Here is a 13,387-nt window from a genome sequence, read left to right as displayed (position 1 = left end):
CAAACTTTGATCTCAGGGACACACACAAATTACTTGAAATATATGACATAAACAACCCAACCCTATGTTAGGTTTTATTTTTGTACAACAGTATGAGAAGTATGGAATAGAATAATATCTTTACATTTGTGTTGCTTAGATTTTATAATTATACTGTTATAGTTTGTATTTTCATGAATTTAGTAAATCAACGAGGCACCTAAGCAATCTTACATTTGAATTGCAGCAACAATGAGCTTGCAAGAAAGATTAGTCCATCATCCAAGGCTTCTAAGTGCAGATCATCTACCTGACTTAAGGAACTGCTTATTAATAATAGGTGCAAGGCATCTATTATCAAGAGTTGGATAATAATGGCAGTTTTTGCCCTTGTCTCATACTCATTAGCTGCAGCCTCTCTCTTCCAAAACAGAGAGGGTTGAGCAAATAATCCTAAACTGCAAATAATAATTTTTCACCCAACATAAGGCCAAAGTAGGCAAGAAGGACAGGGGTAAAGAACAACAAGACACTGGAAGTTCTGTTCAAGTGTCCTAAGCTTTCAGACAGACATTTTTGCTCATGGAAAAATTCTCATAGTTACAGCAGTGGTAAGAAATTGTCAGTAACTCTACTGTCTACTCATGCAGAACTTGGAAAAGAGGCAATGATTCATTGCAAACCAACAGGAGCCTTTTTGTGAAAAGAGCAGAGGAAATGGGAAAACTTTTGGAACAAATCTCAGCTAAAACTCAGTAAATCCAACTGCCCATACAAATAATGGCAGTCTATAATGGCTTCATAGAAATAGATTTTTCTTAAAAATATAAAAGAAAAAGTTGAGGTTGAGGTAATGAAGGTAAAGAAGTTCTGGAAAAACTGTGTTCCCACTAAGATCTCAGAAATAATGCTTCAAATATGGTAACTTCTTTAATATTAAAGTAACACAATTTTTAGTCCAGCATTTATGAGATTATGAATCTAGCTGAAATCTACTTGCAATTTTCAACCAAACATAGCTAGGATGCATACATCAGCAGATGAGAAACAAATATGCTTAAGAAGCCTACCTGATTTGTCACCACTGAAAAATCTGATTTTCATATTCTAAAAATAGAATTTCAATATAAATGTAAAACAACACATGCATATGTACATCTATGGTGATCTCTGCTAGCCCCACTCTTTCTCACCTTCAAAGCATTAATTCATTTTAAACTCTATAACAGGAGATTTTAAAAAACAGCTCTTTTCTTGATAATAGAAGTGAATTACAACAGAAAAACCTAGTGGCTTTAGATCGGATGAGAGTCTCTGACCCATACACAGAAAAGCCAGGAGTCCTTCAACAGGCTATAACTGGCCAGTATCAGAACCAAATCAAAAGAATCTTTAACAAATTACCTGTTTCACATGTTCTAATATCTCATATCAAATCGTTTTCCTTAATTAAAAATGAGAAATAGTTAATATCTTTCTTCATTCTAATCCCATGCATAGAGGGATAATTCAGTGATTTAAAGATGATAAATTATGTAGTTGTTGGAAACTAAATGTGACTGGATTATGTAATTATTTAATATATCAGAAGCAGAAGGCAGGGGTTTTTTTGGGGGGGAGAGGAAGACTATGATGTGATCATGTTATTAAACAGTATATCATAGTTCTTGTACACGAATGAACTGAATTAAAATTTCTAACAATTTTTTCTTTTGGCTTTTCTTAAATTTTTACTTCTAATTTTGCAACTTTAACTTTCTTTTACAATATTTATTTCTATGCATGCAATTCAGCCTACATTAATTTGGGCTTAGTCACATAATTGTACTGCTTTTAAAATGACCCATGAATATATATATGTATAGGTTAAGATTTACTTTTTTTTGCCTTTTGTTCACTTTCATTGAATTGTCTTACATTTTTACTGCAATGTGCAAAAGTTCTCTTTGCAACAGATCTTATACATCAATTTGTTACTGAAAGGAAACTGCAAGACCTTCTTTTCATTACTGGATTGTTCTGCTCAACTGACACTATACAGCCTGAGGGAACACCACAATATTTCTGAATTTGAGTCTGTTTGTATGCTAGAATAATTGACTGAGTTTGCAGTTTCAGAACAATGTTTTCACTGACAGTCTTTTAATATTTTCAATTACTGTAGAATAGGAAATGGACTAAATTAAATTTTTGTTCAGGATTCTCTTAAATTAATTTCCAGGTTTAAACCATTTATATAAATTTAGATTATACTAATTCAGATTCACCTTCCATGCATTAACTTTTACTATCCCTTGAAAGATGTAGGGGTAGAGAATGTTTATAACACAGAGTTTAAGCTGAAAATCAGAACTAAGGCTTCAGCAATAACAGAATAGTATGAATGCCAAACCAGTGCATCACATCTGAGATATGTATTTTAAAATTTCTTTTCTTAAACTGCAAAGTATCTCTTGAGACCAATTAAAAGAATATAGTAAAACTACTAACTATGCATGCTAGATATAGAGGATGTTAAATGCAAAGAAAAATATTTGCATTTAACCTACTTATATCAGCCCTCCAGTATGTAAAGGGGGCCTACAAGAAAGCTGGAGAGGGACTCTTTGCCAGGGGGTATATTGATAGGATAAGAGGTAATGGTTTCAAACTGAAAGAGGGTAGATTTAGATTGGACATAAGGAAGAAATATTTTAAGATGAGGGTGGTGAGACACTGGAACAGGTTGCCCAGGGAAGTTGTGGATGTCTCATCCCTCAAAGTGTTCAAGGCCAGGCTGGATGGGCCTTTGAGTAACCTGATCTAGTGGAACTTGTCCCTACCCATGGCAGAGGGTGTTGGAACTAGATGATCTTTAAGGTCCCTTCCAACCCAAATCATTCTATGATTCTATGATTTTAAAAAAATAAATCTATCTATGCAAAACCCTAAATCTGTTTTCTTTTAGAAACACAAGGTAGAATTTGATGCAAAATCTATGGAGTTGAGCACAGCTCAAGGCCTGAATCTTGCCCACTCTTCTGGCAGAAATGATAGCCATCCAGAATTCTGCTTTCAGTGAAATAAATGGTCTTGGATTCAAAAGTGCCAGAAGTTAACGTTAAGTTCAGATCTGTGTCTACATAACATTCACTCTCACAAAGAGAAATCATAAGTGAGAATTTTTCAGCCCTCATTTCCATCTTAGCACAGAAGTGCAGGAAAATATCCAATTTTATATCATAGGGAAATGGTGTATACATAGTTGAGGAACTAACATGGAACCACATTTTTAATCTGTAGCAGTGAATCAGGAACAGGTGAGTGAAAGGCCTTTAGAAAGTTAAAATCTAGCTACAGAGTATAGTAGCTAGAGTATAGCACAGATCTCTGAATGGTTTTCAGGCTTTATAAAGTCTTAAACTAGTTCTGCATGTTTATGAAACACATAGCAATCTGTTGTTAGGCAGAACATACTGCTGAGTGGCCCAATGCAGCCAGACACGTTCCTACAGATAATATCTGCCACTATTCCTGGACAAACCCTTCGACTGACTCATTACAATGGACTCCAAGGCTTATTCTCCAGATAAGTGAAGCTTTTGCTTCTATTCTATCCCGCACAAGGCTGAGGAACCATGAAATTGCCACAGAGAGCTAGATAAGCTGCTCCTAAAAAAGTAGATGTCTGGATAAGGACTGAGAGCAACTTCATACTACCTCAGACAGGCAACCATCAGTGCAAGGAACTTGGTAAAAGCACTCAGTTCTGAGGAGAGTCCAAAGAGCAGTTCTACCTAGTGGTAAAGTTCCTTGCACATCACAACCCTGGGACACTCTCTGAGGACATGGGGGGATGGTATTATGAATACAGAAACCCCTCTTCAAGCACCATGAGAAGAAATGAGTTTTGAGAGTTCTAGCCAGTACTGTGAAGGGAAAGAGTGTTTTATTCTCAGCTGTGTGGGAACTTTTACTGAGAAAACAAGGATGAACAAGTATTTGAACAGGAAGCACAGACACTGCCTTCTTTGCTGCAGCCTTTTGTGTTTTTTTAGATATCAAGATTGTTTGAAGTGTTTTATCTTCTTTCTAAGAATTTTGGACATGTACATAAAATGGTAATGTCTTTGAAAGATAACCAGCAACACAGCTACTGACAAAGAGAAATTGTGAAAGTAATTTTTTGCATTGACATCTACATGAAACAAATAACACACAAGTAAAATTACTGTATAAGTTATCTTCACAGCAGTTGAGTGATCACTGTGGAAGTACAGCAGAGTGCTGAGTATTCTGTGATCTCCGTACGGAGACAACATACAGACGACAGAGTAGTCAGCATTATGCGGTACTGAGAACATCACAAAACATTTCTATATGACATGTATGATGAAGTGTGGAGGGACTGTTTTTGTTTTTCCAGAAGCTATGAAAAGTGTGACTACATTCAAGGAATGAGGATTAAACAAAGCAAAGAAGCAATTGGAACACGAGAGTAAGTTCAGTTCTCCACAGGATGAGTGAAAACAGCCACTGTTGAAATTCCTCTTGTGTCAGGACTGTGATAGAGGAGTGGTTAGGCACTGCGGGCAGATTGCCTTGTTTGTTATTCAGAGGCTGTACTGCGCTGTTCCTTATTTAAAGTTGCAGTCTGTTACTTTTACCAGACAGCTGTGTTTTGCTTTTACTGCCTGTCACTGTGTGGCATCAATAAGATTTCATTCTAATTTGAATGTCAATTTAACGCTAAATACTACTGACATGACAGCACAAAGCACTGGCATCTTTATACCAGAATGGCCAAATCTTCTAACTGAGCAGTGAACACGAAATGGAGGTCCAGTTGTGGGAATGCCTATGGCTACATCTTCTCTTCCCCACAAAAATGAGACATGTCACATGGAGAAAAGTTATAACTGGACAGTAAAAAAAAATGAAATCCCCCAAATTATAAAACTGAAATTATGAAAGAAGAACTGACATTTTCTCAACTGAAAAAAATAACCGTCACATGAGTCAGTTGTGGCTACATCATGTATAAACATATTTTTACATGCAGATGTCTATTGAAGTCCTCTATTCTTAGGGAATTAAAGCCATCTTAAAAGTCCTTTTGTATTCCTTTGATTTTACAAACACTTCCCATGATCGTTAAAAAGAAAAATATATTGGGGAAGGATGCAAAGAAAAACTTTGGTATTTCTCCAAGCTCTGGTTGAGAGCAGTAAGAAATAACATAAAAGAAAATTTGTAGAACTTCACCTTCATTCTTAAGACTAAAATAATCCAGTAACTTCTCATATTGGAATACTCTCTTACTTCCTATGTCCTTGTGTCATGTTGTAACTCCAGCTGGCAGCTAGGACCATGCAGCCGCCTGTGCAGTTCTCCCCATTCCCCCCAGAAGGGCAGGGAGAAGGAGAAAAGGAGAGGAAAGGGAAAGAAAAAAAACCTCATGGGTTGAGATAAAGACAGTTTAATAGAACGGTAACAGAAAAGGAAAATAATAATCATTATTCATAATAATAATCATAATAAAAATAACAACAATAATAATAATAATAATGTCACAAGTCACTCTCACCACCTGGTGAATTGGTATCTTTCGGAACAGTGATCACAGATTCCCATCACCCAGCCAACCTCCATTTATGTACTGAGCATGACGTCTATGGTACAGAATATTCCACTGGTCATTCCGTTGTTCTGTCTTTACTCCTTCTCAGCTTCTATGGGAAGCTGGAAAGAGTCCTTGAAAAGTATAAACATTGCCTAGCAACAACTAAAGAAATATGCATTATTGACGTTCCTTTCACAGCAAACACTAGAAAGAAAATTAACTCTTTCCCAGACGAAACCAGGACATATTGGTATATGAAAGACATTGGAGATGGAATAATCTATTGAAACCTGAGATCATCCTCAGGTAAAAAATTTAGTCCTATCAAGCTTATGTTGTCATTTCCTCAGCACTGAGATATGAATGTTCACAGTCATTCCCTCTGACACCAGCATAGAGGTGCTGTATGTGGAAACAGACACTTTTCCTTATTCATCCCAACACATTTTCACCCTAGTTTTAAGGAATTGGCTTTATATCAACTTGTTTTACACAAAGTAGACAAGTTTTCTTCTTTATTCCTCTTTTTCCTTTTTTTTTTTTTTTTGTCTCTGGTAAACTCAGATTCAGTTGTTGCTCAAATTACAGTTGCATTGACTCATTCATATATACTTACCCTACCAATCTCACACTAAAATATTAACAAAATGTTATTGTCTATATTTCTCTGAAGCAATTTCCTTAAATACAACTACTATAATTTCAGTCCTCAGTCAAAATATTTCTTAGTTTCTCAAAACAGTTGACAAAGAGTACTGACTTTTCATGATCCTTTACAGTAAAAAGTTATTTCTAGACATTGTGCTAAATCCATTTCCTTGAAAACATCTTGTAGTTACAGATCAAAGAATAAAATTACTATAATTTCTAGCTTCCATTCAATATTGTTCTTACCCTGAAGCAATTTCCTGTACAGCAGATTTCATTAGAGCTTGGATCCTTTATAGATTTATTTTTAATATCTGCTTATATTCTGATTTCTACAATTTATACAAACCACTCAGATTCTGAGTGTGTAGAATTCTGTTTTATTATGTCAGTAATGAGATCCTGAAAACAGAAATAAAATTTTCTTTATCCACATTTGTGTTCTCATGGATCATTAGCTTTTTCTTCTGCTGCATTTGTAAATTTAACATCATCCACAGAATTCACAATGTTAAAAAAGATGGAAAGGGAGTTAGTTTTTAGAATAGTGTATGGCAATGGTTCTAAAATTCAAGCTTCAAAGCAGCACTAATCTTAATTTCAATAGCATTAATGGGAAGAAAAGTACTAAAAAGACCACAATTAAGGGCAGTTGATGTATCCCTTGTGGGGAGCAAGAACCCATCAACCAGATAGGGAAAAATTAATTTACCACTAGATTTATTACACTATCACTTCTAGCTCTTTCTAACAGTCTTATGATATTCATTATTCAATTTCATTCACTCCAGCATACATATTTTCTCTTTTTCTTTCAGTGAGATTACATTTTAACACTCTTTTATATTTTATCTTTGTTTGAGTAATTTTAAAGGATCTGTATATTTCAACCTGAAAAGTGAATAAATAAATTTTCTGGGAAGTTAATTACAGCTGTAAACTCCAACTTGGTTAATACAAACAGATAATTATCATTTAGTGTTTGATGTATTTACCAAATGCAAAATGGGCACATTTGTTTAGTAACTGCATTGGAACTACACCAAAAACTCCAGTCCCATCAAATAATGAGTTTAAATTTCTGGTATGTCTAATTTTTAAAATGTTGCTAGGATTGGACTCCTTCAGAAAAAAAAAAAAAAAAAAATAGACTCAGCACTGCGGCCAATTTTCAAAGCATTCCAAAAGAATGCATCTTCTGCTTGAATCAAGTTATAAATGGTGAAAAGTTCCACTTTGTTACAGTTTATGGGTATCACCTGGTTAGATGATCACTATCTCAAAATGTATTGTCTTGAATTTGGACTCCTGAAAATACATGTGAAAAGTGAGGAATTAGACTGTATTTACAAATGAGGACTGTCTCATGTGAGAGCAGGCAGGAGGAAAAGTCATTACAGATAAACACTTCAACATGAACTGCAGCAAATTGATCACACGATATACTAAATGAGATATTTGGCAATTAAAAAAAAAAACAATGTTATGAAGACATAGGAAAGTGTGTTTTGCCTCTGTAAACAGTATTATTAAGATTACTGTGAGAAGACTGTGTCAAATTCTATCTACACACTTCAGAAAATGTGAAAATGCTTGGAAGAATCAAAAACAGAAATTCAAAACTAATCAAATAGCTAGGGAAAAAGCCTTAAGACATGAATCATCAAATATTAACTTACATAGAAAAATCTTATTAAATTGCAAATGGAAATATAACAAAATCAAGCTATTGGTTGCAGAAATTAAGCAAAATTCCATCTTCAAACAAAATACTATTTCTAAATGGTGCATTAAAACTTGTTCACTCAGGTCCCCTTCCAGCATACTCCACCCTCATCCTGGCAAGCAGCTGGGACATGTTAAGAGTGTGCAACCAGGCACACTGTATTCTTTTTATTCTCGTTCATACTCTTACTTTTTTTAATTTGACAGCAGGGATTAAATGCTCCATTTTTGAAATCTGTCTCTGTATAAGTTTTCTGCTACAGTATAACACTAACACACTAATGTGTTGTGCAACCCACATATGTCACAATTCACTTCTTTCTAAGCCTCACTGTTAAATATTCAAAATAATAATTCTTTCTAAATCTAAAAGGTTACAATTTTTTTTGTTTTTAGTAATGGTCTTACTAATTAGTAACACCTATCCAGCCACGTAGGCAATTAAAATTCAGTCTGCTAACCACAGTACATTCTAGGAAGTTATCTTCACCATTCCATGAGAAATCACTGCAGCTAAGAAATACACATTTTCCCACAAAACGGTTGATCAGAGCATGTTTGTGACCTACTTACTTGTGTAAGTGAGCTGAAATCCTTGGTCAGTATCGGATCCATTGGTATTAAACTCTATCCACAAATGGTTAGAGGTGCTATTAAGGATAACTCCCATCATGTCATTTTTGGTGAAGGCTCCCAGAGAACGTGAAGAGCTGTCTTTTCCATCATACACCTTGTAGAAATAAAATAAATGTATGAAACTGGACGTCTTTACACTTACTTCCAAAGTGAGCTATGTATTGCCAATAGTTTCTCCAAAAAGTTGATGTTTCCATTCTGTGAGGTACATATCACTTGGTTATGCAGTTCAGTAAAATATAATATATTCTGTCGCCTTTTCAGTACTGTGAGCTCATCTTGAATGAAATTAGTATTTATACATCAATCTTATCTGTCAAAGTTTCATAAACTCAGATTATCTTTCACAGTTATTCACAAAGGCTAACAAAAGTGTAATTTCTGAAATCATCGCTGAAGTAAGGCTGTAAGAGGTAAATCCCATTTTATTCTATTCTCTCCTGTCTGAAGATAACAGCAGAACTGAGGTATTAAAGTCAATCTGTCACCTTTTATTTCAGACTCTGAGTCTGCAGTATTTTTTGGATTACTATAGGTTTTAACAAAGAAAGATAGGTTTTCAAAAAGATAGGTGAGTTTATTTCCAAACTAAGTGTAGAGATGTTCTTATTTACCATGTTACTTCATTGAAAATTTCAATAGAAGACAAAATCAACAATATTAACCTTTATGATTTTTCAAATCCTAGAATGAATAAGAATGTCCTTTTGATTGTTCATCAATTCAAGTACAAAGAGTTAGTATTGGCTAGAGGCTGAAAAATTATTTTTGCTTATTGCAAAACCCTGAAAGCCATAAAGTGCCAAAATAGTCTTCTATGGGTTTTTTTGGTCTCAAGATGAATTTAAAAAAGATATTTTTTTTCTTTAAATTAAATAAATCATCTGAACTTTCTCATGGAATAATAAGCAAATATGGAGTATGTTTCATACCTTGAAAACGTATACCATACATCATGTGAATAGTTATATGAAAGCAAGTAATGAATCTGAGCAGCTGGTTTCTAATATGAAGTAAAAAATAATTCACCATGATCTCATATGTCCTAGAGTGACTGTAGATAACTAGAGCAAAAGCTACAATTTCAGCAAATATCTTAAGCTCAGGATCTTTATCTCTCCATTCTCAGACCTTGTGGTACAGTGAGGATTTATACTGATTCCAGCCAGAAGCAGGCAGTGAGCCATTTAACAACCTAAATTCCTACATTTGAGTCACAGACACTTCTTCCTATTTGAATGTCCAGTCAGATCTACTAAGAAATGCATCTTCTGAGAGGACAGGCCATGGCAACTACATTTATAGATGATGACAAACAGTTAAAAGCAGAGCTATTTTCTCAGTGGAGAAAATAACAGCATACAGTCAATATAGGTGTATGTCTTGAAAGTACCTCATTCATCTCAAGTGCCAACATTAACAAAGGAAAGTAATAAAAACAATGCACATTAAGATTTTTTTTAAGATAAAAGCATAAATTTAGTTTAATAAACATACACAGATATAAATAGTTACCTTCCCTGAAAGAAGCTTGTGAAAATAATATATTATGCTAGCCATTAGTAGAACAATACATTGTATCCTTATTACTAAGGGAAAGATTGTCTTATATTAGAGCACACAGATGAGCTATCAGAAGACACAATCAGTTATGTTTAAGATTTGTGCAAGCAGTAACACATACTTAAGGTCTATGACTTTAAATTGTTCTGATAGTATCTGAAAAAAAAACCGCCTCCAAGTTTCTACCATTGTCCTGGGCCAGAACTACAGATCACTTTCACAGACTGATTACACTTTATTTATCAGAGCTGGAAATCTCTTGTACAAAATAAAGCATTCGTTCACTATAAGATTTACTTTTTAATAACATTCTGATCACATGTATTACGCAAAAAGCACAGATCTATTTTACTTGGTTTGAGAGTTATTACTTTGAATGGAATTATCTACTTTTAATCGTGATTAATAAAAATGCTATGTTAAAATAAAAGTGATTTTTTATTCATATTTAAAAGAAAAAAATAACAGCTAATCACTACAACTGTTCCCTGGGCATCCTGTTCCAACACTGTTCTACTTCACTGACTGTTACAGATACTCTTCGTACCTAAGGATCAGCAAGTTAAATAATAGTATCTCTCAAGACAAGCCCAGACACAAATGAAAGCATTATTTTCTGAAATAAAAATGAGGTAAGAAGGTTCATGTGAAAAAAAAAAAAAAGCTGTAAAAAAAGCGGTGACATTTTTTAACTGGTGACACTTGTCCAGCTGTTGTTAACATTGCAGACATAACTAGTGACAGTGACAATGACTAGACGTTCTAGTCATTGAAACCATGTTAGTGAACAAATATAAGCATTGCATTTACTGATAACTTGTTTGAACCATCCCTGGGAAAGAAAAAGCATTTTCCTTAACAATTCTTGGTCATGGTTTGGTAATTAATGGGGGCCAAGGACCATTCTCAAAAGGCAGCTTGTGTAAATATTGTGTTCTGTCATATCCAGCTGTCTCCAGAGCCAGAGAACACATTTATTACACTAGTCTAGACATTGTCACTATTAACTCATATATAGCACATATGTTTAACTCATGTAGGAGAACGCTAAATATAATTCACATGCTACAATTACTAAGTATTATTTTCTCTGTCATGAAGAAATAAGGAAGGCCTATTTGACTAAATAGATGCGAGATGTGAAATTACTTTCTGGTTTTCCTCTTACTTCTAACAAATTCACAGTGATTGGATTACAAAGATTTCACCATAAGCAGACACTTAAAAATATTTAAGAAATTGCAAATGGCAGTTAAGGGCAGATCAGGAGCTGAAGTATTAGTGAGTGAGAAAACTTAAGCTTTAAAATAAACAGGTAACCCAAGTACTCAGATATGCCATACGCCTCGAAATGGTGATTCTGTTTCTGTTTCTTTACTTGGAGTTCAGATTTCTTTCCATCTAATTCAAGTTCAAACTTTGCAAGCTATAGAAATCTTTGTCTAGGATTTATAGACCTGCACATATTCTCCTTGAAAGCATTAGTTTTGACCCTTCCTCATGCAGACAGTCTTACCGTCAGAAGTACCATTGCAAATTATTTGTAATTCCCTATGCACCACAGCCTCAATATTCCCTCTTGTTCCAACTGTAAACCTAGTTGAATATATATAGCTGAAGGTGTTTTATATTTTCAAAGCAAGTAAACAGTGCCAGAGTAGGAGTCCAGTCACCACAACTACGCTGTCTACATAGTATTTATTGTCAGTACATCCTTGGCGCACATTTAATGCAGACCTACTAGCACACTCACAAATCTTTCTTGAGAATGCATTAGTCCATCAGTCCAGGAGCTGCATAGGCCAGGGACTGGGAGACAGTTTGAGTGAGCCACCTTGCTTTGTAAGATTAGAGAGTTTAATATTATGGATGCAGTCAGCCTGAGGAAGTGGGCCTCGGGGGCAGCAGGGAATCATCACAGCATTGTTTGGAGCAGGAGGATAAATGCAGCCAGAGCATTCAGGGACGCTCCATTTCACCTAAACTGTGAGGAACTTAGAGGGAAGTGCTTGCTTTACTGCTGAAATTAAAATATGCAGGCGAGAGGACAGTGCTACGATAATTCATGAGGCGAAATGCTCTAGTAACGGTGCTAACGTATCCGCACCTGCTGTGGGAATGTAAAAACAGACACTCACCTGAAGGAGAAGGCTCCATTTTCTTAAACTCCACTTTCTCATTCTGACAGTAAAAAAAAATTACTTACAATTGAACTTTGCAATTTTCTTTAATTGCAGAGATCTTTATGGCATAAAATCATCCCAAAGGGAAATGTTTTTAGAATATTCCTTTGATAGTTTGCAAGAAAATTCCTATATAGCTTCCTTACATTGCTATGCATATTCCTACATATATTCCCAAATATTTTCACTAAATCCTCATGGAATTCTTAGTGATACTACCTCAAACAAATAGTGATATTATATACTTCATGAGACATTCGTGGTGGGTTGATCTTGGCGTTACCAGGATTGTTCCTCACACCTTTTTTTCCCCACTGCTCTTTCTCACACACTACTGTGCAGCCTTTTTTACCCTTTCTTAAATACACTTTCCACAAGATGGCGGCGGGGCCAGCCATGCGCTGAGGGGGTTGGCTGGAACCAGCTGTGTCCCGCACAGGGCAGTCCCGGCCTGTCCTCACACAGGCCACCCCGCAGACCCTCCCCACTAACAAAACCTGGACACGGGCACCCAATGAACATCACATATGTACATATTTTCTTTAAAAGAAGAGCAAGATACTCAGGTGGGAGAATGCCCTATATTTCAGCACAAGGTTTATAAATATTCTAAGCCTCATGAGCTGCCTGCAAGGCAGTCTTGGGGCTTTCTTCTGTGCAGACACAAGATAGAAGGCTGCTGTTTAGAACATGTTTTGCTCATATTTAAGGTGCAGATAGGAATGAAAGCAAGCTTCAGAAGTCTACAGCCCTGCCAAAGCTGTGGGAAGGGTGAGCCTTTAGAGAGTGTCTTAATTTCCCAACTGGTCAGATTGTGGATCTGGTCAGAGCATATGAAAATTTATTTCTGTCTCACATGCTCAGGTCTCCTTCCCATGCAAAACAGGACAGGAAAGGGAAGAGGGAGAAGAGAGTAGAAAGTATATATTTGCTTAAAGTAGTCTATAACCGTAGCATGCAACCACAGTTAAGGAACATTTCTAAATCATTTTAGGGAATTAAAATAAAATAAAATGAAACAAAACAAATGAAACAATAAAAAAATGAAGTA

General features: G+C 35.3%; 1 protein-coding gene across 1 annotated transcript in view; it reads right to left on the bottom strand.

Moving 5' to 3' along the window:
- Positions 1–13,387, bottom strand: part of CSMD1 (CUB and Sushi multiple domains 1) — a 1,131,310-nt gene that overhangs the window by 221,766 nt on the left and 896,157 nt on the right. Inside the window, exon 23 of the mRNA XM_074153404.1 lies at positions 8,528–8,684. Within this exon, the coding sequence (XP_074009505.1) occupies positions 8,528–8,684 (157 nt within the window). The remainder of the gene's footprint in view (positions 1–8,527; positions 8,685–13,387) is intronic.

This window comes from Numenius arquata, chromosome 9 (genome assembly GCF_964106895.1).
Source record: "Numenius arquata chromosome 9, bNumArq3.hap1.1, whole genome shotgun sequence".
Lineage (NCBI taxonomy): Eukaryota > Metazoa > Chordata > Aves > Charadriiformes > Scolopacidae > Numenius > Numenius arquata.
This window is presented reverse-complemented; position numbering and strand designations above follow the sequence as displayed.